The sequence below is a fragment of the Ambystoma mexicanum genome, chromosome 14 (genome assembly GCF_040938575.1).
Source record: "Ambystoma mexicanum isolate Mex_15411 chromosome 14, UKY_AmexF1_1, whole genome shotgun sequence".
NCBI lineage: Eukaryota > Metazoa > Chordata > Amphibia > Caudata > Ambystomatidae > Ambystoma > Ambystoma mexicanum.
Window position 1 is genome coordinate 28,997,707 of NC_090940.1, and position 27,113 is coordinate 29,024,819.

Genomic DNA, 27,113 nt, shown 5'->3' on the forward strand with positions numbered 1-27,113 from the left:
CAAGGTGACTACCAGGAGGCATGAAGATAACTTCAAAGGCATTGACAACGAAGATTGACGCTATGTGGGGGTGGTCCCAGCAATATAAAGACAGAAGAAGGACTCAAGGTGATCAGGAGCATTGCCACATCTCTGCCTTTCTATCTTTGGCAGCTTGCCTATCAACGGTCTTGTTCTCAACCCTGAGCCCTTCTCTGGCATCTCAAAAGAATGTATCTCACCCTTGATACTTTTGGCGGTTTCTACTGTGATGATTCACAGGTTCTCGTCACTTCTCCCCAGAGGGAAGCCCTTCCTAATGAGGCTAGGGAGGTGAGGGTGCTACCTAATAGTCCCCCTTAGGGGTGGTAGAAACCGGGAGGACCTTATAGGGAGAGACTCCCCTCATGAGGATAAGGACTCCTGTCGCGTGAAAGACCACTCTAACCCCTTGTGCCCAGAAGCCATGGTTCTCCAGCATGGGGTCTGGCATGGATTCACATGCTCATGAATATTCCCCGTCGTCAGGCTGGGAATCCTCGGTAAAGAAGAAAATCAGTATCTGTTTCGTTTCTGATCTGTCTTTCTTAGTAACCAATCGCTGTGCTCTGGGTCATACTGTCCCCAGCCAATGACTGCCCTCTCCCTAAGTCCCGCCCCTGGCAGCCATCCTCAGATTTTTACCGCACGTTCAAGTGTTGGGAGTCCTCGTGCTATAGCTCTCGAGCTTTTACTGCGTTTTGCGCTTTTTCAAAGAGATTTATCTAATTTTTCTGTTTAATCGAGCCTCAACTCCACCTTTTCTACTTCCGATGAACGGGACCCATTTCAGATTTATCCACGCCCCTCAAGGGTGAAGTTTTCATCGAGTTACGCTTCAAGGAGGATTCCAGAAGTTTCTGAGGCCTACCTCGTGGACGAGAAGAACATGGCCCAGGAGAATGGAAGCTCGACTCCCGGCAAACTGTTCAGGATCTGCCCTGGATGCAACCTACAAAATGTGTTCAAGGATGACGAGCATTCGAAATGCCTTTACTGCCTCCACGAGGACAAAACGCACGTGGAGAAGGACTGTACGTTTTGCATGAACATGTCGGGTCGGACTATGAGGGATCGTCAGACCCGTCTCTCCAACTGGCTGGAAGGCAAGAGCCCAGCAGGTGAGAAGAAGTCGTCCGAGCGGTCTTCTAAGTCCTGGGAGGGCGCCCCGGCGACGGGGGCCCAACAGAAGGCAAAGCACTGCAAGTCCGTGGGCACTGGGAGCGCCGAATGGTCGGGCTCCTCGGCTGCCAGGCAGGGCGCACCTTCACCGACGCCATCAACCACGAGCCAACGCTCTGGCTCAGGGAAGAGAAAATCTGAGAACCCGGCTAAGCTTCTGGAGAAGCCCCGGTTGATCTCGAAGGAACAGGCCGAGGGGGAGCGAGGCCTTGACCCTCCCCCTAAGGTGAAGGCCTCAAGTGCGCCCAAGGTGGTGAAGGCCTTGATTCACCCGGCTAAGGCCTCTATCGAGTGAGTCGCTGCGGCCCTGGCGAAGCCTGTGGAGGCTATCCCAGTGGCGGTGACCTCAGGGCCCAGAGTTTCCCTGCCTCCATGGAGGGAATCCTCTTTTAAGCCCATTGAGAAGACCCCCGTGAAGACCCCGGTGGAAAAAGAGGGGGGGCAGTGGCCGTTACGGACACGGACACAACCTCCGAGGAGGAACTGACCGAGAATTTGGCAAAGGCCCGGTCCCACGGGAGGAATCCCGAGGGGGATGACGAGAGAAAGGGTGGCAACGACGACGAGGTTCCCGTGGAAGAACAGCAATCGCTCTCAGCACGCCCATTGCAATCCGAGCCGCAGGACAACTCGGCGGCCATTTTGACGGCAATCCAAGCCTTATGCACGGAGATAAGGACGAAACTGCCCCTACCCCCGACGGATGACCCAGCTGAACCGGGTCCGTCGGGAAGCCCTCGAAACAAGAGGAGGAGAATTCATCCAGTGCCCCTTCAGCCCTCACGGCCTTCTCAGCCTTTGTCACCTTCCCCGGTCCCGAGGGACGACACGGGAACAGACACGGCCACGACGGGACGGATGACGACGGCGGCGGTGATGACGGGACAGGCCTCTCAGATTCCTCGGGCGTCCCCGCCTGACGAGATTGGCTCCTTCCACGCCATGATTGCCAGGGCATCCGAGCTTTTTCAGCTCTGCCCCGAAGAGAAGAAGAGGAAGGCTTCCTCTACCAACGGCGCAAGGCCAAGAGGAAGACGGTCCTCGCGGTGCCATTGCTGGATGACATCTGGGACGAGGAACTTGCACTCCTCAAGAACCCGTCCACGACACCTGCCAAGAGGGACCGGTACGAGAAGAAGTACCGGGTCCCCGACGCCGCCCCGTTGTGCCTTAGGGCACAGCCAACACCAGATTCGGTCGTCTCAGCAGCGGCCAAGAAGAAAGCGGAGGGGCATCGGCTTCATCTTCAACTTCCCCACCGGACGGCGAGGAAAAGAAGCTGGATGCCGTGGGACGACGAGTCATCTCGTCGGCGGCGACAACGATTAAGGCGGCCAACGCACTAGCGATTGTGGCCCGCTACGACAGGGAATTGTGGTACAAGATCGCACTTATGTTGGACTTCCTCCTGGACGACAAGAGGGCAGAGGCCCTGGCGATACTACAGGAGGGTGAGGTGGCGTCGGACCACGCCATAACTGTGGCAACGGACATTGCCGACACCGGTTTCCGCCAGTTGAGCAACAGCGTTTGCCTTCGACGGCAGGGGTGGCTCAAGGCGTCGGATTTCCGCCAGGACATGCAAGCCAAGGTTTTGGACATGCCCTTCGACGGGAACAATCTATTTGGAAAGACAGTGGATGAGTCGCTGCAGGCCATCAAGACCAACACGGAGACTGCTCGGGCCTTGGGAGTTCTGCAGCAACGGCGGCCACCCTTTCGGAACTCCGGAGGCAAGCAAGGTGCCTCCAAAGCGTTCGGCATCCTGCTCCTCGTCGCAAGAAGCCTACAGGGGACGAGGCAAGTCAGGTGGATCTCGCCGTCGTCGCCAGGGAGGCAAGGCTGCTTCCAAGCAAGACTGAACCGGCCGTTGCGTCGGGCCCCCACCGAAGCACCCCGGTGGGAGGCCGGCTGGCGAAGCTCAACAGCGTGTGGTAGTCCATCTCCACTGACCGTTGGGTGCTGGATGCCCTGGCCCACGGGCACACTCTGGAATTTCTAAAGAAGTGCCCCCGAATTCCTCCAGTGGCCAGGAAGGAAAACCACGTTCCTCAACTGCTGTTAGAGCTAAGGGCGATGCTTAAGAAAGGGGCCATCGAGCTCGTCCCAAAGAGGCTCCGGGGCTCCGGAGTATACTCAAGATACTTCCTCGTCAGGAAGAAGACAGGAGGTTGGCGTCCCTTCCTGGACTTGCGTCGGCTAAACAAATACATCAAGGCACAGAAGTTCTGGATGGTCACCCTCCAGCACGTGCTGGGCCAGCTGGAGGAAGGCGACTTCCTATCGTTGTTGGATTTGGAAGATGCATACTTTCACATCCCCATCCTAAAAGGACACCGAAAGTTTCATAGGTTCGTAGTCCAAGGGCGGCACTACCAGTTCAAGACCCTCCCATTCGGCACCCAGGGTGTTCACCAAGTGCCTGGCACCAGTGGTGGCGCGGCTGCACCTGCAGGGGATCCACGTCTACCCCTACCTGGACGACTGACTCTTCCGAGCAGGGACAAGGGAACTCGCCGTCGAACACACAGCAAAGACCGTCCGGCTGCTCACGGACCTGAGATTCGCCATCAACTTCTCCAAATCCCACCTGGTTCCGTCGCAGGTCGCGCTGTTTCTGGGAGCCAAGCTCGATACAGTGGCGCGACTGGCCTCGCCGTCGGAGGAAAAGAACGCAGGCCATCCTGGGCAAGGTACAGCGTCTGCTGGCCACAGACGTGGCCAGAATGAGGTCCATCAAGTCCCTTCTCGGGATGATGTCCTCTTGCATCTATCTGGTGCGCCTGTGCAGGCTTCGGATGCGCCCTCTGCAGGAGTTCCTCGACGCCGTTGGATTCAAGCGACGGGCAGCTTCGAGGACAGGATCTCGCTCAACGAAGTATTCCGCCAGCAATTCGATGGTGGGGCACCTGCGCGCATCTTGTGGTGGGCACAGACTTTCAGACCCCAGCATACCAGGTGACGGTGATGACGGATGCCTCCCTGGAGGGGTGGGGAGCGCACACCGGAGATCTTCACGTGAGAGGCCTGTGGCTCCCGTAGGAGAGGCCGCTCCACATCAACATACTTGAGCTCCGAGCAGTGTTCTGGGCCCTCAAGTCATTCCTCCCGTCCCTCAAGGGCAAGGTGGTGAGGATCTTCACCGACAACACCACCACAATGTTCTACATCCGGAAACAGGAAGGAACCAGATCCCCAGCCCTGTCCAAGGAAGCCCAGGATCTGTGGCACTGGGCCGTTGCCCAGGGGATGTTTCTGATACCTTTTCATCTAGCAGGGATAAGATGCACCATCGCCAACTCACTCAGCAGGGAGCTGCGCTCGTGCCACGAGTGGGAACTACGCCAGGATCAAGTGGATCAACTCATCCGGCGATGGGGCAAACCCCAAATCGACCTGTTCGCGACGGCGGCAAACTCCAAGTGCCATAGGTTCGCCAGCAGGTTTCCCCAGCCGAGGAGCATGGCCGATGCTTTCTCGTTCCCCTGGGAAGGCCTGTTCCTGTATGCGTTCCCTCCGTTGCCGTTTGTCACACCCTCCCTTGTACACACACCTGTTAATACTGCCACTCCTGTCATTGCCCAGAACTCTGGAAGTACTATAGCTCGCCCCACTCCCTCTGTCTCATCTTATTCCCCTTTCACACTCCGGCACTCACGTGGGCCTCCTGATGACTCGCGTGCACATGCACGCTTCACCCGCAACAGAACACTCTCCAGGTTGCGTCCTTTTTTGCATTGGCAGCTTCCTTGGCGTCTAGGTTATCGGCGGAACGCTACTATGCTTCCGCGTCGCGTGACCAGCGCTGTGTGCTCACGTGACCCGAGGATCCACTCACGTGATGCGGCAGTACGTCATGTGACGGGAAGTAATGCCAGTAGCGCAAGTATTTAAACACGGCTCTTCCTGTACTCGCTGCTTCACGGCTGTTCTTTGCAACCTGTTTGGCGCTACGTGTTCCTTTGGATTTCTTGACTCTTTTTGGATTTTTGACCTCGGTTTGCTTACTTGGACTTCGCTTGGATAACCTTACTGGCTTTGTTACATTGGATTTGCTTGTGCTTTGAACTCGGACTGCTCTTTGGACTGCAACACGGATTTCCCTTTTGCATCTGGTTGTCATTGGAACTTCTTGCTTTCAAGCTCCACTGCTACCAAACCATGTTCTTGTCATCAGGTGTTTCTCACACCATTATTGGGACTACAGTCTACCTGCCCACGTGAGTCCCGGACCCTTACCTCATAGGTTCGTTGCCTTTCTCCTGACCTGTCTGGTAAGACCTTTTTCACGTTACTTTGGCACTGTCATTTACTGTCATTTTATTGGTACTTAATCAGTATTTTCTTGCAGCGGATTGGGGTCCCTGAGGTTCGCGGTTCCGGAGTTCTATCTCCACCTGTGGCCTCAACGGTCGCACAGGGAGTGACTTTGAGTTCTCTCTGTGTGGCATTTGGGGACAGAGGACTCTTCTGCCTACACGACATTCAAGTCTCAACACTGTTGCTGCTCAGGCTCATCAACCAACTCAAGAGGTCCTGGTGCAGGATTATCCTCGTCGCATCGAGGTGGCCGAGACAAATATGGTTCCCGGACCTTCTAGACTTGTCAGCGTCCCCACCAGTCAAACTGCTGACGGACGCAGATCTTCTCTCCAGAGAAGGAGGTGCATTCTTCATCACGACCCAGAGTCGCTGCACTTGCAGGCCTGGCTCCTGCATCAATAGAGTTTGGAGGGTACGATATCCCGGCTGACTGCAGAGAGGTTCTTGCAAAGACCAGGGCGTCCTCAACTCTCAAGTGCTACGGACACAAGTGGAAGAGGTTCTCTGTCTGGTGCCGTGCACAGAAGATTAACCCTCTACGGATTACAGCCCCTCAGGTGCTACCATACTTACTGTCCCTGGCCAAAGCTGGACTAGCTCATGCTTCCATCAAGATACATCTGGCAGCGATTTCCCGATACACCAGAACTGCAGGACGGTCGTCCCTGTGGTTTCATCGCCCGGTGAAGGAATTTATGAAAGGACTGTTTCGATCGTTCCCGCCGGTGAAGGCTCCAGCCCCGGCGTGGGAGCTGAAAGTGGTGCTGACCAGGCTCATGGGCCCGCCATTCGAGCCCTTGCATTCGGCTCCGTTGAAGTTCCTGTCGTGGAAGACAGCGTTCCTTGTGGCCATCACCTCTGCACGATGCGTGGGAGAGATTCAGGCCCTATCCTGCAAGCCTCCATACTTGACTTTCCACGAGACGAGGGTAGTGCTGAGGACGCACCCCTCCTTCATGCCCAAGGTGCCGTCGGACTTCCATCTCAACGAGCCCTTGGTATTACCAGTCTTTTCCCGTCGCCTTTGTCGCCGGCCGAGAGGACCTTGCACTTGCTGGATGTAGCTAGAGCGCTGAAGTTCTACGGGGACCGAACGAAGAGTTTTCGGAAGACATCACAGCTGTTTGTGAACTTTGGACCTGTGAACCAAGGGAAGGCTCTCTCGAAGGCTTCCATTTCCAGATGGCTCTCCGGCTGCATCATGCACTGTCATCGGTTGGCAAACCGACCATTGCTCGGCCGTCCGAGAGCCCATTCAACCAGAGCGATCGCTGCTACCACGGCGTTCTTGTCTGGTGTGCCCCTGCTGGACATCTGCAGGGCTGCTACGTGGAGGTTGACGCACACCTTCACGAGATTCTACCGCGTCGACCGGGATTCCAGGGAGAAGTCCAGAGTCGGGCAGGAAGTGCTGCGCAACCTGTTCGCTTAAGGTGAGCCTGGTGAGGAGGTAAGAGATGCTTAATGTTGAGTTTTATGTAATGCTTAATATTGAGCCTTGCCACCTCCTGTGGTTGTGCATGTGTGTACTGCTATGTATTCTTATATTCATGAGCATGTGAATACATGCCAGACCCCATGCTGGAGAAGGAACAAGTTACTTACCTGTAACTGTTGTTCTCCAGCATGGGTCTCGCATGGATTCACATGCGAACCCTCCCTCCTTCCCCTCTGCGGCTCTTCACTTGGTCATACTGCCACTTTACGTACTACCAAATCTGAGGATGGCTGCCAGGGTGGGGTTTACCGAGAGGGCAGTCATTGGCTGGGGACAGTATGACCCAGAGCACAGTGATTGGGTACTACTAAGAAAGACAGATCAGAAACAAAACTGATACTGATTTTTTTCTTTACCGAGGATTCCCAGCCTGACGACGGGGAATATTCATGAGCATGTGAATCCATGCCAGACCCATGCTGGAGAACAACTGTTACAGGTAAGTAACATGTTTCTTCCATTGACTCATTCCCCCTCCAAATCTGAAACTACTACTGTGTGTTATTGTGAAGTCTTTACTGTCTCATCTGTAAAACCAGATAGGACTGATACGAAGAAGAACCAAATAAACATACAGAACAACAGTAGAAAAGATTACCAAATTACTGTGATGAGGTGACTACCAGGAGGCATGAAGATAACTTCAAAGGCATTGACAACAAAGATTGACGCTACGTGGGGGTGGTCCCATCAATATAAAGACCAAAGAAGGACTCGAGGTGTTCAGGAGCAGAGAGAGCAGCCAGGGAAGCTGACGAGCGTCCTGTAGGGCCAGGGAAATTCAAACCTGCGCTGCCCGAAAAGTCGAGAGACAATCGTGGCCTCATTACGAGTGTGCCGGTCTGGTAACAATGGTGCCAGTAAGCCTGCCGGCATCCTTGTTACCGGACCGGCACACTCCTGGTCTGCGGGTGGCTGCCATCCCGCCCGCCAGGCCTGACCTGGTGGGCAGGACGGCACCCGCCAGCAGAATTTCCGGGAAGCACCAGCACCGTTATCAACGGTGCCAGTGCTTCAGTCATCCCCATTCCCATTGAGTCCTATGGGACTCACATGGGAATGGGGATTAAAATGTTTTCAGCGCCTGACTTCCAGGAACACCAGGGTCGTAATACCTTGTGTTTCCGTGGAGCCAGGTGCCGGAAAAAAGTACCAGTCTGGCGGCAGCCTGCCGTTTTTACTGGCACAGCTTCCGCCGGACACGTAATTAGGCCCTCGTTCTCTGAAGAAATTGGGGAAAATCATGCAAATCGGAGTAACCCTGACTCGCTACAGAAGCAGGAAGAATTCCGTGGTGGCGTGGCCTCTCTGAGGTGGATCATCTGGCCCACTACCTACGTCAAGACCGCTGCTTTAACGGCTTTGTGGAGCCGCACCGACCAAGGAGAAGGAAAGCATGAATACCAGCTGAATGCGTGCGGAACCAACAGTGAACTAAGACCCCAGGAAGAACCAGTAGCGCTCCCCAGTGAAGATACAAGTAACGGGAATAGCGGGAAAGCTGGGTGTGGGCCAGGGAGACCAAAGAGTCAAGTATTCTTCAAGAGTGATCTTCCTTGTCACATTAGTGGTACCCTGTGAGACAGGCATGGCATCAAGAGAGATGACACAGACAACAGATATATATTTCTAAACAAAACTGTATTAATGATCAGGATGGTGTAACGCCTAACTAACCCTATACGATGGTGGGATTTTCCCTGCCTAAAGAAATTTAAGGAAAGTATGTGTCCACAGTCCAAATCAAAAGTCTGTCTGCGCCAAAACCTATGCTTGTCCTCACAACTACAACAAAATATAATGTGTACATGTTCTCAACCAAATATAAGTGTTCAAGCTCAATACAGTTACAATGTAACTTCTTTTCAAGGAGGTTTGATCACGTCCTGAAGTTACCTTCCATAGATTCACAGGTATCACAGTTCGCATCAAAAACAGGGTCTTGGGTTTCCCTTCCCCCAAGTTCAAATGTAACTAAGTTCATACAACACTGTGATCTTGGGACTCCCTTCCCCAAGATAACCACTCTCCCGCTCTTTGGTTCTCAGGGTTCCCTTTTCCAAGATTTATAGTGAACAGTTGACTTGCTCCCTCTGTTTACAAGTTTACAAGAGAATACAGAGTCTGCTTAATTCGTCCTTTGGTTAGCTTCACCAGGGGCATACACTTAATTGCGCTTGTTAGGACACCACCTACCTGTAAGCAGCTCCTGAGGGGTTCCCCTGGTCATGCCCGACCCTGGAGGCTCTACCCCGTTATCGTTGGTGGGGTCCACGGTTGCCTGGAACACCGCCGCCTCGTGCATGCGCAGTTGGGCGGCAGTACAAAGGTTGCGTTGCAAGCCTTGCTTTTGCGCCAGGGGCTCGCGCGAGGAGGAGGCATTGCATTCCTGGCCGCGTTCTCACGGGAACTTCCTTATAGTGCGGTCGGGTCAGGAACTAGTCGCGTCTCAACGCGGCTTGGTTCCTGACCCTCCGCATCGCTCCTGTAAATTCCTGCCCTGCTCTGTTGTTCCTGTTTTGCTCTCCTGCCCTGTTAGGTAGGGTCTCTGTTCCTCGCCCTCTCCCTGCCTGGTTTGGGGGTTGGATCCCTGTCCTGTCTGCTCTTGCCCTGGGGTTCAGCCTCTCTCTGGTCCTTTCCCCCCTTACCCTTCTGTCCAGGTCCTTGTCCCTTCCTCCCTGTCTTGATTCCCTGTTCCCAGTTAGCCCTTGGTGCCTGGCCTTCCCCTTGCCTTGGTGGTTTCCCACTCAATTGTCCTTCCACTGCCTGATCCTGTCTACCGTTCGCCCCCGGCTGGGGCTATTGTTCAAGTGTGATACCAGCATCTTCAACACCTTGTTACTTCATCCGGACCTGACATCAACTAGCCCAGTACTACGCTGGAACGGCCTTCCCTGTCAGTGCTTGCACTGTTCTGGCGCCACATTAAGATCCAGGGAAGCGCATAAATTGTGGCGTCAGAAGTTGGCTCCCCTTCAGCCCTGTGCCATTAGGGTGGGAGTGGGGCTGACTTTTGGCGTCATCTTTCTTCGTACTACCAATCGACCGACAGACTGGCATCACCTCAACGTGCATCTCCTGGAAGCTTAAGTACGCAACATCCTAGGGACGTACACCTTAACAGCGCTTTTCAAATATTTTGTGGCTTCTGGTCTAGGCGCAGTTGTCAGACCACACTGTCCACCCGCTACAAGTCACTCAAACAGCAACCACATGCCTTGTTTGTAATTTGACTCTTGATAATGGCAATGCCAGTGTTTTGGAAACTACCTGTTCTAGGCGCAGTTGTCAGACCACATGGTCCAGCTATCGCAGGTCACGCAACCATAAGTTTCCCCAAAGGCCATTGTTCAGTAATATTGAAGACAACTCTTCAATGTCCTTATATGTCTGGCTCTTTATTCTTAAGGTTTTCTTCTGGCAGTGGCTTACTTGATACACTTGATTGTCCCAGAATATTTATGCAGTCTTTAGTATTTCATAGTCTGATCCACTACAACTTTCTTTTCATTCAATTCTTAAAAATTGCAGCATTCACTTGGTTTCACTTCAACTACGACTTTCCTGTTGCCCAATATTCAGTAAATGTAATGGTGTGTTGTATTTGTCAGGATAACACCTTTCATTCAATTCAGTTTTCAGTTTGATAGTCAGTAAATGTAGTTTTAAGTTGTGCAGGCTTGATTAGCACCTTTTATACAGTTCGGCACAGTAAATGCAGTTTTAAGTTGTGCGTGTTGCAAATAACACCTTTAATTTAGTTTGGTATTCAACAAGTGTTAATCTGCATTTCTTCCGTGGACCGTTACCATTTCCATGGTCCCATGGACCGCTCCGGTGTTCCTAGTGCCTCCCGACACTTACAGGGTCTCTGCAGCTGCGTTCGGTGGCTTCTCCCCAAGCTGAAAAACTAACTTGCCTGTTTCCCAGGTGCCTCATTACGCATATGCTGGCCTTCGTGCTTGGCTCTGCCTCTGCTCCCTGGCTGCGATTGTTGTAGGCCTTCCCTCACTAGGGCTCCCAGTCCTGCACAGTCACCTCGGCAAGACTCTCGGGATCTCCATCGGTGTGTCTGCATTTCGGTGGTTTAGCACAGCAACTCCTCAGTGCTCTGTTCCTTCTACGACTATGACTCTTGTGCTTCTGATTTCCACCTTTTATACTGTTCTCTACTACTTACAGGGTGCAGGTGAAACGAGGTATACTCAATTGCCTGACACTGTTTAAGCCTATTAGTGTGACATGCCTGATCTTTATTACTACATGCTTCGAAACCACTCTTCTTCGTCCAATAGCAGAGTGGTGTTTATAATAGGAACTCTGTACTACTCCCAGTTGTTGCTTCTTCTTTTCAGTACTTAAAGGAGAACTACAGGGGAGGATGGGATGAGATTGACAATAGCCCATAAAGGCTAAGGGAGGTGAGGGAAGGTCAATATCAGCAAAGGGGGAATACCATGTCTCGGCCCCAGGCACCCTCTCTCCACTATTCAGGTAATCCTCCCTCGCTTCCCTGGCCCCCTGAACAGAAGATCCCTGGGGAGTAGATGTGAGAGTACTATAAGGAACTCATGGTGGCAACAGTAAAGACAAACACAAGTGATCACAGTTCAAGGGTGTTTATTGTAAATGCAGGGTAGAAAAACGTCTAACGTAAAACTAAGATGGGAGCAAGTTTTGACCATCAAACAAAAAAAATAAGATCGTCCTAGTGGCGTTGTGTCAAAATAAAAGGGCCAAAGGGCCTATACTAAGAAAAACCTATTGCCAATTCCTTACAACTAATTACAAAAAAAGTGTAGGATAAGGGTTCAATAAAGCAAGAAGTGTTCACAAATAATAAGCCAGGCTGTGATTGCCAGGGGTCTCCCTTCCCCACGTTTTCAGCACGGGACACAGTGGGACCTTGGGGCACAGCACACACTCAGGCTTTCTAAGCTCGAGCCCACAGTTCCGTCCCAGCTATCAGGTTCTTCGATGGTTAAGTCTCTTTTCCAAAACTTTCTCTTGCCTTCGAGGGCCTGATGTATTCAACTACAAACAAACAGACAAAAAGTTCCTTTCTCGATGGACTTTGGGTGAGAACTTTTCACCCCTGATCTCCCGCGACCGTGCTCAGAACCACTTGACAAGGGGGACCATTCAATTCCCCTGGTCTTCCAATGCTTCTTCCTTTCACAAGTCTTAATGTCAGTCCTTCAGGCTTTGCCCCCGATTGTCGGCTTCCCTCTGCCGGGTTCTCTCCCAACAACTTTTGCAACACTCTGTTCAAGCGCTCAATTCACCAAGCGGTATTCATTTCCCTTTCTTTCCCAATCATCTGTCGGTCAAAGACTTTCGATGGTACAGAGGATTTTATAAGATGCCTGTATACCCACTGTCACCTCTCTTCGCCTCTTCCCAAAGCCTTCTGGTTACGGTAATCTCTTATCTGGTAATCGCCCGGAGTTTCCTGCGTGAGTACCCACGTGGTGTCGGACACCTCTGTTTGTGGGTTTTCCCTCTCTTTCTCAAAGGTTCCTTTTAACCTTTCAAAGTTCAAATTTAGCTGCTTTCTAATTTTTGTTCATCACAGTTCAGTTTCTTATCGACTCTCTCCTCGACTCACCGGATGTGATGAACTGCTTGGCTTACTTCTCCTTTGAGTCAGGGTTGGTACCAGGGAGACCAACGTCTTTCCCCGGCTTGGTTATCAGCAGAGGAGGGTATTGTGTACCGTAGACATCTGTTGCAATACACGCTGGCTATTGTTCTCAGCCTTAGGTTTCCATCTGAAGAGGTTTCACAGGCCTTGGTTGGAAAGGGCAAGGCTGCTTGTCTCCTTGTCACCCCCTCTGTAAGCATCATCTTTTGCCTCCTTTTGAACTGCTGTGCTGAGTTGGCTTTTACATCGTTTAGTCTGCCTGGCTCGTCCTGTGCTCTCGTGCTCCATCTTTTATCCCTGTGGGGAAGTGAAAGGGCCGTCAGCTGTGTGTGATTCTGGTCAATTGCCTGCCTTTGCCTCACCCTTGTACTCGCACATGTCAGGTAAACGGCTCTGGCGCTAGCCCGTTGTCATTCGTGTTGTGCAAAGGTGTTAATGTCTGAAAAAGAGGGGGGGCGTGTTTTGGATTCTACGTGGTAGGATGGGGAAAAGGAGTTGAAAGAAGGGAGATACCACGTCTCAACCATCAGTGTCCCACTCCCCAAGGACACCCCATCCAGGTAATCCTCCCTCACTGGTCCACCCCCAAGAACTGGATCCAATAGCGATGGGCATGTCCTCGCCACCTGGAGGACAGATCCCCTTCCGGTTTCTCACAGACCCAAAGAACCAAGAGTCAGGCATTCCTCAGGAGTGATATCCCTCGTTGCAATAGTGATACCCAAGGAACCAAGAGTCAAGCATGCTTGGGATTGATCTACCTCGTCACAAGCACAGCAGAGATAAAACAACCACCTCCTCTTAAAATGGAAAAGAATCTGAAGGCGCCTAAGAACCCGGAGGAACGGACATCTTATAGGCCTATAGCGCTGATCAATATTGACGCTAACATCTTCACGAAGGTCTTCGCGAGGAGGCTGGAGGGTTCCCTTCCTGGCATGGTTCACCCGGACCAAGCGGGGTTTGTAATGGGTCGGCAGACTGCAGACAATATACGAAGGATTGCGCATCTGGTGGAAAAATCTCATAGAACGGACACTCCCGCGGTCCTCCTTTCGCTGGATGCTCTTGCGCATGGTGCAGGCCAATTATCAGACACCCAAGCTGAGAATAGCGGTGAATGGAGCGATGTCTAGGCTTTTTGGGTTGACCAGGGGGACCAAGCAAGGCTGCCCTTTGACCACCATGCTTTACGCGATTTATCCTGAGCCCCTTTTGCAGGCGATTAGAGCTGTGGAGGGGATAAGGGCTATTCCTTTTGGGGGACTGAACAGAAGGTGGCGGCATTCGCGGATGACCTTCTGCTAGCTCTCACGGCCCCACACAAATCTATACAACTAAGTAGAAGCTTGTTCGAATCATTCGGTGCAACTTCGGGTCTTAAGATCAATTATGCCAAATCCGAATTATTGAACCTGACGCTAAAGGGCGACGAGCAGATTGCCCTGAGGGAGTCCACACGGCACTAGGTATCTTGGGGTGAAAATCACGTTGAGGTTGGAGGGCTGGTATGGGGCAAACTATCCCCCACTTCTTAAAAGCATTGAAGGGGACTTTCGCAGTTGGAGGACTCTACCGATAATGTGGCTGGATAGGCTGGCAAAGGTTAAAATGGTAACGCTCCCCCGCCTTCTGTATCTGTTCCAGGCAATTCCTCAGGGGGTCCCCCGGGGATTCTTTAAGAAGTTGAACCTGCTCACCAGGAATTTCCTGTGGGCGGGGAAGAAGCTGCGGATTAGCAAGCACATATTGCAGGCTCCTAGGCGGGAGAGAGGCCTAGCGCTTCCGAATTTCCAACGGTACTATGAGGCGACCCAACTAAGGGTGGTTAGGGAATGGCTACGTGAGGGGGAGCCCTCACTAAATAAGCAGTGGGTGGCGATGGATAGGGCTGTTGCGCATCGCAGTCTTGCGGAGGTTCTATGGCTGCCGAAGGGGCTCCGCCTGGGTCACATATACGAGAGTACCATTACTAGTTTGATGGTTCGGAATTGGGACCATTTAGTCAAATGCAATGGGATTACGACGTTTCCCACTCCCTACATGCCCCTGTTTCGTAATAGAGAGTTTACCCCGGGAATGGAAGAAGGGCTTTCCGACAATGGGAGGAAGGAGGCTGTAGATGGCTGGGGGACATATTCCGAGGGGGGAAGATACTCTTGTTTGAGGATTGTAAAAAGGAATACGGGGTGGGGGAGGGGGAGAGGCTCCGGTATGCGCAATTGCGCATCTGGGTAATGCACCCCCTAAATAAGCTGGCGGCCACCAGGGGGAGGACGAGGTTTGAGAAGTTTCTGCACTCGAATGATGGGTCTAGGGGCCTTATATCCAATCTCTACAAGGTATTAGACGAAACTCCAGATGGAGCCCCATGGCAGTATATGCGGAGATGGGACCAGATAATAGGCAGAACAGTTGAGCGGGAGGAATGGGAACGTCTGTGGCGGGTTATCCCCTATCTAGCGAGAGCCTCGCAACTCCAGGAAATGTGGTACAAAATCTTACTTGGCTGGCACTACACCCCGGCCAGGCTTAAAGAGATGTTTCCTGCGGCTTTGGGGAAGTGTTGGAGAGGGTGTGGATTGGAGGGTACGGCACAGCATATCTGGTGGAAGTGCCCACGTATTACACCCTTCTGGGTAGAGGTGCAGAGGGCCCAGGAGCAGGTATGGGGGCCGGGAAGTAGTAGGTCCCCTGAGGAGATTATACTGAGAGTGGGGAGGAGTAATGGGGGGGAGCCCAAATCTCGGGAGAAAGCGAGAGTGATCTTTGTCCTGGCCGCTATGACAGTGATAGCTCAAAGATGGAGGAGTGGAGAGGTCCCTCTTCTCCAGGATTGGCTACGTAAAATCTGGGACATAGTGTCTCTTGAATGGGCCACGTACGCAAAAGATAATAAGCTGCAATCCTTCGCAGGAGAGTGGGAGGACACCCTGTGCTTTTTACAAGATGACTTTCGAATTGGCTGGCGGCCTCAGCGTCTGCGATTACTGGACCTGGGGTGAGCTCTGTTGGTGGGAAGGCGGTTGTAGAGGGTCATGGACGTGGCGCAAAGTGGAGGGGAGGGGTGGAAGGAGAGGACGGGATAGGAGGGGTGTGTGGAATGGGGGGGCTGCCTATGCGAGGCGTCGTGGACTATTTGAACTGGATCTTTCTTTGACAATGATAAACTGAAGCTGCCTTGGGGAGGCGGGGGGGGAGTTTGGGGAAATGGTTTCTGTGACTTTCTTGTTCAAAAATTAATAAAAAGAAGTTTCCAAAAAAAAAATGGAAAAGAACCTCTGCAACAGTAAATCCACTGGCTATTCCACACCAAATTGCACACAGAAAACTATTCATGAAAACACAGGCTGTAGGATTGTGAGTGCAGTACATTAAGATGGTAAAATGTTGCATCTTTCGTGTCAGATGCAGAATTAGCAGAGGCATGAGCCCAATGCCCTTTTTTGTCACCTGCAGTTCAAACCTGAAAGATCCTTAAAGAACGACTAATCTCCCGTCCATATGGTTGCTGGAATCAGATAATCTGATTTCATTTGCCCCTAATGTCAGGCAATACTCTCCACATGAACAGAGACTGAAACGTTCTTTTCTTGTCAACTGTGGTGGGGAAAACTAGGAGGGGTGTTTCCTAAACATTTCCTCTTAATTCCACCTGGGGAGAACATCTTTTTTTGTTCTCCAAAGGTGTTATTTCTGTATTTTTCAGTGTAAATAGCCACTTGGGATCCACTGTTTTTTAAATGGCCATTGGAGGGAGGGACCGGTCACACCTTGCCCTCTTTACGGACACATGGCCTGTTGATTACAAAGCATGGGTTTGTTGTCTTGGCCAGCTTTCTACTCTGTTTCCTCAGCATGTCATGCATGAGTTGGTGGGGATTCAGTTTTATCCATTGCAGGTGTTACGTAGATGTAAAAGCCGCTGAAAGTAGGCATGTCTAATGCGCCTTGTTCCTTTCTTTCCACTTTGTTTTTATTAAGCTTTTCAACAAATACCAATTCCGCCAGCCAACATCTGGCGATAACCAGCAATTAAACACATCAGAAGGCAGAACACACCCATTTTCCCCCCACCACCCCCTACCCCAACCACAGGCATACCAGGGTTCCAAGAAGAAAAGGTGGAAGAGACAAAGAGTAAGAACTAGACACGCATTACATCTTTACAGTTGGGCTTCACTGGTAGTGAGGTCCCAGATGGCATTTCAAGACGTGGCAACAGGGCAGGCTACCAGCAGCCCTCCCCAGACTTCAAAGATCGTTAGACCCCCAGGCAGTTCACAGCTTCAAGGCTTTAAAGTCCACACTTAAGAGAACCACAGTCCAATCCTGCAGAAAAGATGACATAGTATCATTGGGGATGGCTGGCAATTTCTCATACGGGAAAATGGCTATTAACTTATTAAGCCACTCTGCTTTGGTGGGGGCTGAGGAACCCTTCCATTTTTGGGTCAGAGCTAATCTCCCCACTCTCAACATAGCCCCTGTCACCCCTGAAAAAGAAGACGACTCATTATCAGTCAAGGGCGTGCCCAAGAGGACCTCAAAGGGGTGAAGGGAGGGGCTCATTCCGAGTATGTCCTTGATCCAGGTGAGCAGTTCCGACCAGCATACCTGGATGACCGGACACTCCCACCACATATGAAATCAGGTACCACGGCTCGAACACAACCTAGGACACATTGGAGACACCTTAGCAAACATTTTGGATAGAGTGACAGGGGGAAGATGCTAGGAATGAAGAATCTTAGTTATGTTCCATGGCTGCTGTATACAACCTCCCCGAAAAAATTGACTTGGAAGACTAACTTCCATGCCTGATCATCAAGGGTGAGGCTTAGCCGTTCCTCCCAGGTACGCTTGAACGACTGTCTGCGTGCTAGATTAGCTGTGACCAGCACGTTATAAATCTTGGAAAAGGACCCCTTTCTGGTCTTGGCTTCCACAAAAATCCTTTCAAAGGGAGTCAGGGGACGCGACAGGTCAGCCAGCCAACCGGCCTGAGTGAGGATTCCCTTAAGCCGCAGGTACTCAAAGACAGAGAGCGGCCTATCCCTCAGCATCTCTGACAACTGGCCATATTCAACAAAGACACCCTGGTGAAAGAGTTGGGCAGCCCTTTCCAACCCCTGATCGGACCATGACTGCATCTATCGGAACTCTCTAGCTCTGAGATTAATCGGGGGTCCCCATAGAGAATAAAGGGGGGGGTGGCCAGGAAGAGAGGAGCTTATTATCGTTATCAGGCTTCCAGGACGCCCACAAGACAGCCAGGATTGGATGCAATCTAATTTACCCTGGGAGGGATCTTGGGGGAGCCCATAGGAGGTCCCTGACTTTTCTCGGGTGGACCTGAACTTCTTCCACAAAAGTCCAATATGTCCTTAGATCGTCTCTCAGATGTTCTAACATCACTCGTAACTGGGCTGCTTTATAATACAGTCTAAAATCAGGGAGGCCAAAACCCCCACAAGACTTTGGAAGGGTCAGGGTGGAATATTTCACTCTAGCCCTCTTGCCATTCCAAATGAAGTGAAGGAGACGAGATAGCAATACTTCGAAAAAGGAGTCCGGAACTATACAGGAAAGGGACGAAAAGAGTAGAGAATCTGCGGAAGTATGTTCATTTTAACCGTAACCATTCGCCCAAACCATGAGAGAGTAAGGGGAGCCCATCTTAGCAAATCACCTTGGATCTTTAACTGAAGAGGGAGGAAGTTTAACTCAAACACTTTACCTAAGTCTCTGGGAATATTGGTGCCTAAATACCTGGAAAATTCCCGCTCCACTTGCATACCCAGCACTTCTGCTCTGCCTCTGATTTCGTGATCCAACCCCCCCTTTCGGCATTATGCACGATTTGGATACATTGACCTTTAGCCCAGAAAAAGACCCAAAGCGACGAATTAAGCCCAGCAAGTGCAGGAGGGATTCATGAAGGTTGGTCAGGAACGCCAAAATATCGTCCGCAAACAAAGATAGTTTGAATTTGCAGTCCCCACAATGCACCCCAGAAATTCCCTTATCAGCCCTGACCGCAATGGCAAAGGGCTCCATCGCCAGCGCATACAAAAGGGGAAAAAGGGGCCACCCCTGACTGGTACCTCGAGAAAGTGTAAAACCCGCCAAAGTACAACTGTTAACCAGTACCTTAGCTGAGGGATCATTATACAGGGCCGAGACCTACCCACAGAATTTGTCCCCAAAGCCCATCTTTCGGAGCACCCTTCCCATGTAAGGTCATTCGACATTGTCAAAGGCCTTTTCTGAGTCCAAGGAGAGGAGGTAGGCCTCCACCTTCCGCCTCGACACCTCATGCATAAGACCCAGAGTTTTCCTCACATTGTCAGACCCTTGGCGACCAGGAATAAAACCGACTTGGTCTCTGTGAACCAAGGAGGGAAGGCATTTCGACAATCTATTTGCCAAGAGTTTGGCTAGAATTTTAACATCTATATTAAGAAGGGAGATGGACCTATAGGACTGACAATGCGAGGGATCTTTCCCTTCTTTCTTAAGTAGCACGATAAGTGCCAACATCATGGTACGAGGAAGGGAGCCTGTGTCTAGGGCAGAGTTGAACACCTTAGCTAAGAAAAGGGCTAGCGTGGAGCGGTAAGTCTTATAGAAGTGGACAGAGAATCCATCGTCCCCTGGCGCTGTGCCTCTCCTCAAAGAAGAGATGGTGTTGATTATTTCCTGGGGTGAAATTGGGAGCTCTAAAGAGTCTGAGTTCTCCGAAGCGAGACGAGGGATGGGGAGGGATTCTAAGAACCGGTCCACATCGGCCCCATCTCCTGAATACTATGATGTGTAAAGACCTTCGTAATATTGCCTAAACTCTGCAGCTATCTGGCCATCCTGTAGAATTCTTTCCCCCACCCGACCTGAGATGGAGTTCAGCCTTCTACTATTACGAAGCTCCCTCAACCGCCAAGCTAGGATTCTGTCTGCCTTTTCCCCCTTCTCCATGTACTGCTGTTTCAAAAAGGCTAGCTTTCTCTCCGTCTGTCCCACAAGGAGGGCGGACAGTTTAGCCTTGAGATTCTGAAGCTCCTCCCACTTGTCCGGGCGCATCTGCAATTTCAGCTTCCCTCTCGGTTGAATGGCGGCTATTTGCTTTCTCAGCTTTAACTCCTCACGATCTCTCTCCCTCTTCTTCCTTGCACCCATTTCCATCAGGAAGCCTCTGATCATGGCCTTGAATGCGTCCCAAACTCCCATAACCTCCACATCCCCGGTGTCGTTAAGAAGGACGTATTCCTTGATTTAACCTAGAAGGGACTTTCTCAACTCCCTATCTAGTAGTAAGGAGTCGTTGCAGATCCACCGAGCCCTGGGCGGGGCACGGGGGGGGACCCCCAAATTGACTCTGACCAAATCGTGATCATACCGATCATACCACGGAATAGTTTCTACCCCAAAATCCAAAATGCAGTCCCAGATCGAAGAGTCTACCAAAACATAATCTATTCTTGAGAACGCACGATGTACCTTAGAGAAAAAAGTGAAGAGTGATTCATGATCGTGCTCAACGGGGTCCGCATCCACCAAGTCCAATTCCCCATTAATCCGACGGAACGAGTCTGCCAACTTCATTTGGGCCCGTAGGTCAGGGCAGGGGGTAAGGGATTTCCTAAACTTAACCAAACAGAGAACCATATTAAAGTCACCACCTACTAATAGTGCGCCCTTCACGAATCCTCTGATTTTCTCCCCCATCCCTTCCCAAACAAATCTTGCGCTTCGTTCGGGGCATAAACCCCCACCAAAGTAAACAACCTGCCTCTCACTGATCCCTTAACCATGATATAACGCCCTTCCGGGTCAGATCTATGAGCCTTGGGGGCGAAGTGAGCATTAGGGGAAATCAAAATGGCCACCCCTCGCTTTTTCGCAGAATAGGGGGACTGAAACACGTGCTGGATAGCTCTGGATCTGAGAGACGGTTCCTTCCCCTTGCCCCGTGGGATTCCTGTACAAAAAGGAAGTGCAGTTTAAGCTTAGAAAATTCCCTCGTCACCAACGATCTCTTAGTAGGAGAATTTAATCCCCGCACATTCAGGGACCCCACCGACAACATCTAGGGGGAGTCACCCATCGGGAGAGCCAAAAAGAAACTCCGGCTCCTCTAGGGAGCCTTATGTGGCTGTCCCAACCCCCGGCCTCTGTGCACATGAGTAAACCAGGCAAAGCCCTGTGAAACCCCTATTCCCCGGAAGCCCCAGCAGCCATAAACAACCGACCCCAACACCTGTGAGGAGCAACCTCTTCGTCCACCTCGCCACCCATTTCATCCCCAACAATACAAACACCCTCTCCCCCCACCCTCCCTGCCCCAGAGCACATGGAAAGACTGCGACATCCAACTGCCGCACAACCAGGCCACCAAGGATCGCCTCCACCTGGTCGCCTTCCACCAAAAAAGATCACAGCATTCTGAGCCCCCCACTTTGGAAACATGCCCAATCACATCAAACTGTTTCACCCCCCCTTCTACTCAAAAGGCAACCCTGAAAGTTTAGACATAGGAGACAGACACAAACATTACAAGACCAGACATTTAGCCCCTCCATTCCAATGCAAACAATTAGCGCAAAAGCCACCTTCATCCGAGTTAAGGCGTCGGCTGCCTTAGGGATGGCGGTTCCACCTTTCTGAACTTCCTATGCCCTCGGATGCGATGCCTTCCTAAAAATTCTGAGGATTCACGGTGGCCTCCGTCTTCCCCATTCCCACCATCTTTCACATGCTTCGAGGAGTCGTCCCCCAATAGTTCACTAGTCACTCGCTGAATATCGGACTCCGAGACAAGGGAATACTTATAACCGTCCACCTCAAAGGAGAATGAAAATGGATGACCCCACCTATATCGCACTCCCTTGGACTGTAGCCACCTCGTCAAGGGCCCGCAGATTCTCCGGTGTGAAAGGGTGAGTGCTGAGAGGTCTTGGTAAATCATTATTTTAGCGCCCTTCCAGTCAATGGGGCCTTTCTTACGCACCAACTCCAGAATCTTGGTTTTCTCAGCATAATAGTGGAATTTCACAAGAACGGATCCAGGCCCACTGTTGCGCTCCCCTGCTCTATGGGCTCTATCAATTGTAGGTTCGCTGGTGTTTTTGCCATCAAACAGTTTACTTAGAATTGCCTTGACCCCTCTCGCAATGTCTGTCTCTGTCTCCCCTTCCTGTTCCGGGATGCCGAGAAATCTCATGTTGGAGCGCCGCTCCCTGTTTTCTAGGTCATCCAGTTTAAGGGTGACCTTCTTCTCCCGCCTCTCCAGCTCAGCCAGCCTAATGTCAAACTGCGTTTTGAAGAGGTCAGCTGAGGTTCGATTGGCCTCTAGGACCTGGACTCGGTCCTCGACTGCGTCCACCTTCTTGTCAAGGGAGTCAAGCCTTCTACTGATATCCGCCCTGAAGCCTCGGATCTCCTCTGACAGGGCTGCCATATCATCTATTGGTCCTCCATCGTCTCCGGTTGGCCAGTGATCTCCATGATGCCCCTTTCCCCTGACTTTTCTGGGATACGCCGGAACTTTTGTAGGGCCTACACCCAGTCCATCAAAGGAGGATTAGTTGGACCCTCGCAACAGAGGAACAGGAGACCCGGGGGGCCAGCTGGACTCGGACCCTCAGGCCAGCCGGGCGGACCACTCCACGTCGCTCACGCCTCCCAACACTCCCTTGAAGCTCCAAGACTGGGACCCACACCCCAGGCCGGCCACTCAACGTCACTTTGCCCCCTCCCTCTGTCCCTGGAACGGGGGATTGTGGAACGCTGACTGCCCCCACCAGGTGTACAGTAGCAAGTGGCCAGGCAACTCCAAAACTTAAAGCCCACTGATGAGCACTTTCTAGAGTGGGTGGCGCCCCACCGATAGACTACCCGTCCTGCGAGATCTCAGGTTGGAGCGCTGTCTGAGGGGCAAGTAGGGCTCGGGGGGTCGGCCACCCTGCTAGCCAAGTCCGATGGGCACCCTGGGGCTGGGAACCCGACCTCAGTCCACCTCCACCACTCACCCACTCCCAGACCTTCAGTGAGCGGCGGCCAACTGACCCACTGAGCAGGCGCTGGGCAACCGCATTTCAGGCTAATAATGGGGCCAAACAAGAAATCAATGAATGACCTTCCCCAGCCAACAGAGACCTCTCCTGCAGGGGACTCCTCTCTGCTCTCTTTTCCAACGAGGGTGAGGGGGGCAGGCCGCCCCCCTGCGACACATCTACCATCAAAAAAAGGCCAGGGTACAGTCTCCTTCGCTTCTCCCCTCCTCCTCACTGCAGGAACGCCACAGTCCAGAACAGGGGCAAGGGGTGCCTCCCAGGCTGCACACCCACGCCCCTTTCAACCGGCCCCCCTCAGGGACCGCAGGGCGGCGTGGACCTCTCTACGGAGTCGACCCACCTTCAATCAGCCTGTGGGAGGTCGCCGACCGCGCCGGGGCTCTCCCGCCGGCCAGCCACCCGACACTGGGGCTCGCCGTGCTGGTTCTCCTAAGAGGCAGAGTCTGTCACCAAATGCCCCCGCCCGAGTCCCACAGTCCGGACCACGGGCGCCCCACTACCAGAACTCTAGGGGCAGCAAGCCCGCAGAGCAAGCCACTGCCCCTCCCCCACCGCCAGCCACAGCGCAGTTCCTCGGCGGGGAAGGCCGTCTCTCAGCTCACGTCTCCAGCTGGGGTGCGATCGATCACCGATCTCCCGGCACCCACGGACTCCGGGATCGCGCTCTGCCGCCTCTTCAATGGTTCAGCCTACCTCAGGGGGGGTCAGGATTCACCTCCCACAGGGCTGGGGGGGCTCAATTCCACATATAAGGCACGCCGGGGAGGAGACCGGCTGAGACACTTCAGCACTTCTCAGCGCCCCCTGGTGGCTCAGCCTTGTTCCTTTCAAGTCTGTGGCGCTCCCATTGATGGGAGGCGAGCTACTGGTTGTTGGACTTTTTTGTTCAGTCCCTTATCACCTTACGTTTTTCAGCTCCCCCCCCCCTCTGAGGTCAGAGGCTTTGGACACACAGCTCAAAATTTATAAAAGATTCCTAAGTAGCGATAATCAGGAAAGTACGTTACAACCATACTGGCGCAGCACTCTCTACAGCAGTAGCCTATGGGAGAACATGGCTTTCTGCAAGATGTTTCCTGCTCTAACAGTGACAGAAGAGATCTGCGGCTCTAGAGTGCAGCTGAGTCTGAATTATAGGGAGGTGGGGAACAGTGCTGGTATTTGCATCTCGTTCCACGCTCAGCTCAAGTACGTGGACTCAGCCTTGATCTGAGGTTATGGCAGAAACGTCCACCCCGCTGCGACTAATGAGAACTGTCTCGTTTATTGTATTCATAACTCTACAATTTGGTTGTGGCACATTCTGTGTGGCTTTCTAATTGTTCTGCCCTTTTGTTAATGGGGGTGGTTGCCCATCATTACCCCTTTCCCTGCACATTATCTATCTACATATTGAATATCCTAGGGCTATCAATTTAACCCAACTCAACTGTATAGCATAAATATTGTGTATATGAAAGCATTGTAGATCATTCATAGGGTATGGGTGTCTCAGCTTATCCATTGGTGTGGCTTGGTTGTCGCCTCCCGTTTATTGGCAATTCTGGACTGGCTAGGCCCCTGTTTTAACAAGATCAGCCTATCTATCTCTGTTGCCGTATTAATTAGACTTGACTCAATAATGACGTGTGGATATCACATAAGTGTCTTTGCTGGTGTATTGGTGAGTCTTGACTACCTCCACTAGTTTGCTGAGGAGCCCTCAACCCAACTGTCTTATCAGTGTATTTATTGATGAGGGCTGCCCCTGCCAGTTGATCGATCAGAACAGTTGCCTCTGGAGAACTGCCTCAGCATGTGATGATGCAGGTCTTTACAGGTGTAAGCAGTGACACACAATATTCTCCACTCTCACTCTTTTTGCAAGAATTGTCAGATGATAAAACTCATGTGTTTAATTTGGGTTTTAGTGCCTGGACGTTCATCAACAGCTGTGTATGCAAGATGGGTGCCCTCTTGGTGACAGTGCCGGCCTTGGAAGAGTCCCTTGGCAAGCTCCAGGTGAGGATGCTTTGGTCTGCCCAGGTGGTACAGCTAAACCCAGTATAATGCAAGTACTCACAGAGTTGATTTTAAAAGTTGTGCTTGAGACAGATCTTGGCCATGTGACTGCCTCATTCAGATGTGTGTTTAAGAGGTTCCCGGAGCAACGGTCCAAGGTGGCTGCATTAGCTCATAGCATTAGGTGTCACCTTTCTGCTAGTGTCTTCAGCTTTATCGTACCAAGAGCTGGGGCATTGCGATATGCTAGGGATCCACCAGGTTATACGCCTGCTGTGATGTCGTATTGATGCCTCCTGGGCCTTAATTCGTGCCAGCCGACATCTATGACCCCGCTGCACTGGTGTGCCGAGTGTGCCGTCCTCAGCGAGATTCGTCAAAGCACCCGTTTCAGCCCCACCATTTCCAAGAGAGCAGAAAAAGGATCTTTGGTTCCATTGAAGCTGCGTGGGACCCTTGCCATCCTTCAGTGGATCTGCCTTTATTGTTTACTTGCTACAGAAAGCCGCTGTTTTGGTTTCTTACTTCATGTCTAAAGATGCTGTTTTATTTATGTTTCAGACCGGCATTGATCTCAACCATTGGGTGGAAGAGGTTCAGCTGGACTACAACGTGTACCTTGGAGCCGACACCGATAGCGAAGCCCTTCAGAACATTCATCTATATCGGGTGCGGTAGCCGCTCCGTCAGTAAAAGAAACTCAATACTGCTGAAGGACTGCCGGAACTGAGAATGGATTGCCGCTGCAGCTGGAGCTGCTGGACTTCGGGACACACTGACATCCATGCTAAGAAAATATTGCCCCATGCATGAACTGTCGGACAGCAATGGGCCTTGGCAGGTCTGAAGTAGGGCATTCCTGGCTGGTGTCCTCTGCGGGTGGCCTCCCTGGCTGCTATAAAGAACCAACGATCGGACAGAGCATGGACTTTAAATTTGGATTCACAGCATGCTTTGGTGTTTTGTTTAAATATGTCTGCCGGCTCTGTATGGGGCGTCCAGGTGACTTCTACTCTCGGCTGCGCTGGCGATCTACAGAGAATTGACAGTAAGCAACACATCAGAGAGCACTTTCAACAGTTCAGGTGTTTCAAATTGCTAGACTACAAAATGTGAGCAGAAATCAGATTGATTAATTGCTATACAGCCTTGCACAGGAGGAGCAGCAGACCCTCCCTTCCTAGATTAAGCACATAATGCCAGGGTTGCTCTCCTTACAATGTCTTCCTGGCGGCGCCTGCATGCAAGAGTCTTCTCGAGTACTGACCCAGTCTATCTCATGCAAAAGGTGAAGCAATACATCCCATCCAGGCCCTTGTCGCCTGCTGGACCCAGGTCTTTGGTGTGGACTCAATGCAACATAAAACAGCTAGGTTGAAGAACTCTTGATGTGGCTGGTCCCATCCGCTGGAACGAGCTTCCAGCTGCCATGAAGTCAGTCAAGTACCATCTCCGATTCCCTAAAAACCTCAGGAGGTCCTTTGGTTTTGACGTAACACTTGCTGCCATCATGGACTGTCCTGTCTGGCATCTAGACTGCGCAGGAAGCTTGGTCCCTAGAGTCCACCAATCAACATGGACTTCCCTGGACATCCTTGTTAGCTGAAGTCATGGCCTTCAATAGGCCATCGATTAGCCTTACTGGCACTTATCTTGTTTTCTCTCCGTTTACCCCTTCCCTCTGCCTGATTAGACTTTTTTGTCCTTGCACTTAACCTGTGTGGTTCTGTTACAGACTCCCTTTGCAATTCCTGCCTCTGGACCTTTGTCAGCCCTGTAACCTTATCAATTGCACTTACCTCTTGTTTCCATCCCTCTTTCTGATTAACCCTTTGCCTCCTCAATTCAATGAACTTCACCATGTGCCCCTTCGCCTTGGCATTCAACAGATCTAAATGTTCCCAAAGCCTGTAAAAGAACATATGTCTGTATCCCTTCCCTTTGCTTTGGAGGTTGCTACGAAACAACTGTTTGCAGTTGACGCCTTATGAAAACAAAATAAACGAGATGTCTCCTGGAAATGCCACACTGCAAAGTTAACCTTTTTTCTAGGCACTTTGGTGAGATCATCATATGAATTCAACAACGGTGCACTGAGATTGATTCGATGCGATGAAAGCAACTCCTTCCTGGAAGTGTAAGCTTTTCGCATTGGTCACCAATGTGCATCAGATGTGCCCAAGTAGGTGAGCGAGGAGTATAGATGACATGTTTTCAAAATCATTGATCCATCTGTAGAGTGTCAGCAGGGGGCGCTGCATTGTGTCAGTGGCAGCTCTGTCTTCTGGTGGAGAAGGCGAGGCAATGATAATGATAAAAATAGTGTTAAATAGGCAATTTCATTTAACCAGCTGCACATGTTACAGCACCGTCC

General features: G+C 51.6%; 1 protein-coding gene across 2 annotated transcripts in view; it reads left to right on the forward strand.

Moving 5' to 3' along the window:
* Nucleotides 1-26,760, forward strand: part of LOC138527375 (uncharacterized) — a 339,830-nt gene extending 313,070 nt beyond the window's left edge. For both annotated transcript variants that reach the window (XM_069638451.1, XM_069638452.1), the window contains 2 exons: nt 24,649-24,739; nt 25,301-26,760. In XM_069638451.1, the coding sequence (XP_069494552.1) occupies nt 24,649-24,739; nt 25,301-25,417 (208 nt within the window). In that variant the 3' untranslated portion in view covers nt 25,418-26,760. The remainder of the gene's footprint in view (nt 1-24,648; nt 24,740-25,300) is intronic.
* Nucleotides 26,761-27,113: the final 353 nt, after the last annotated feature.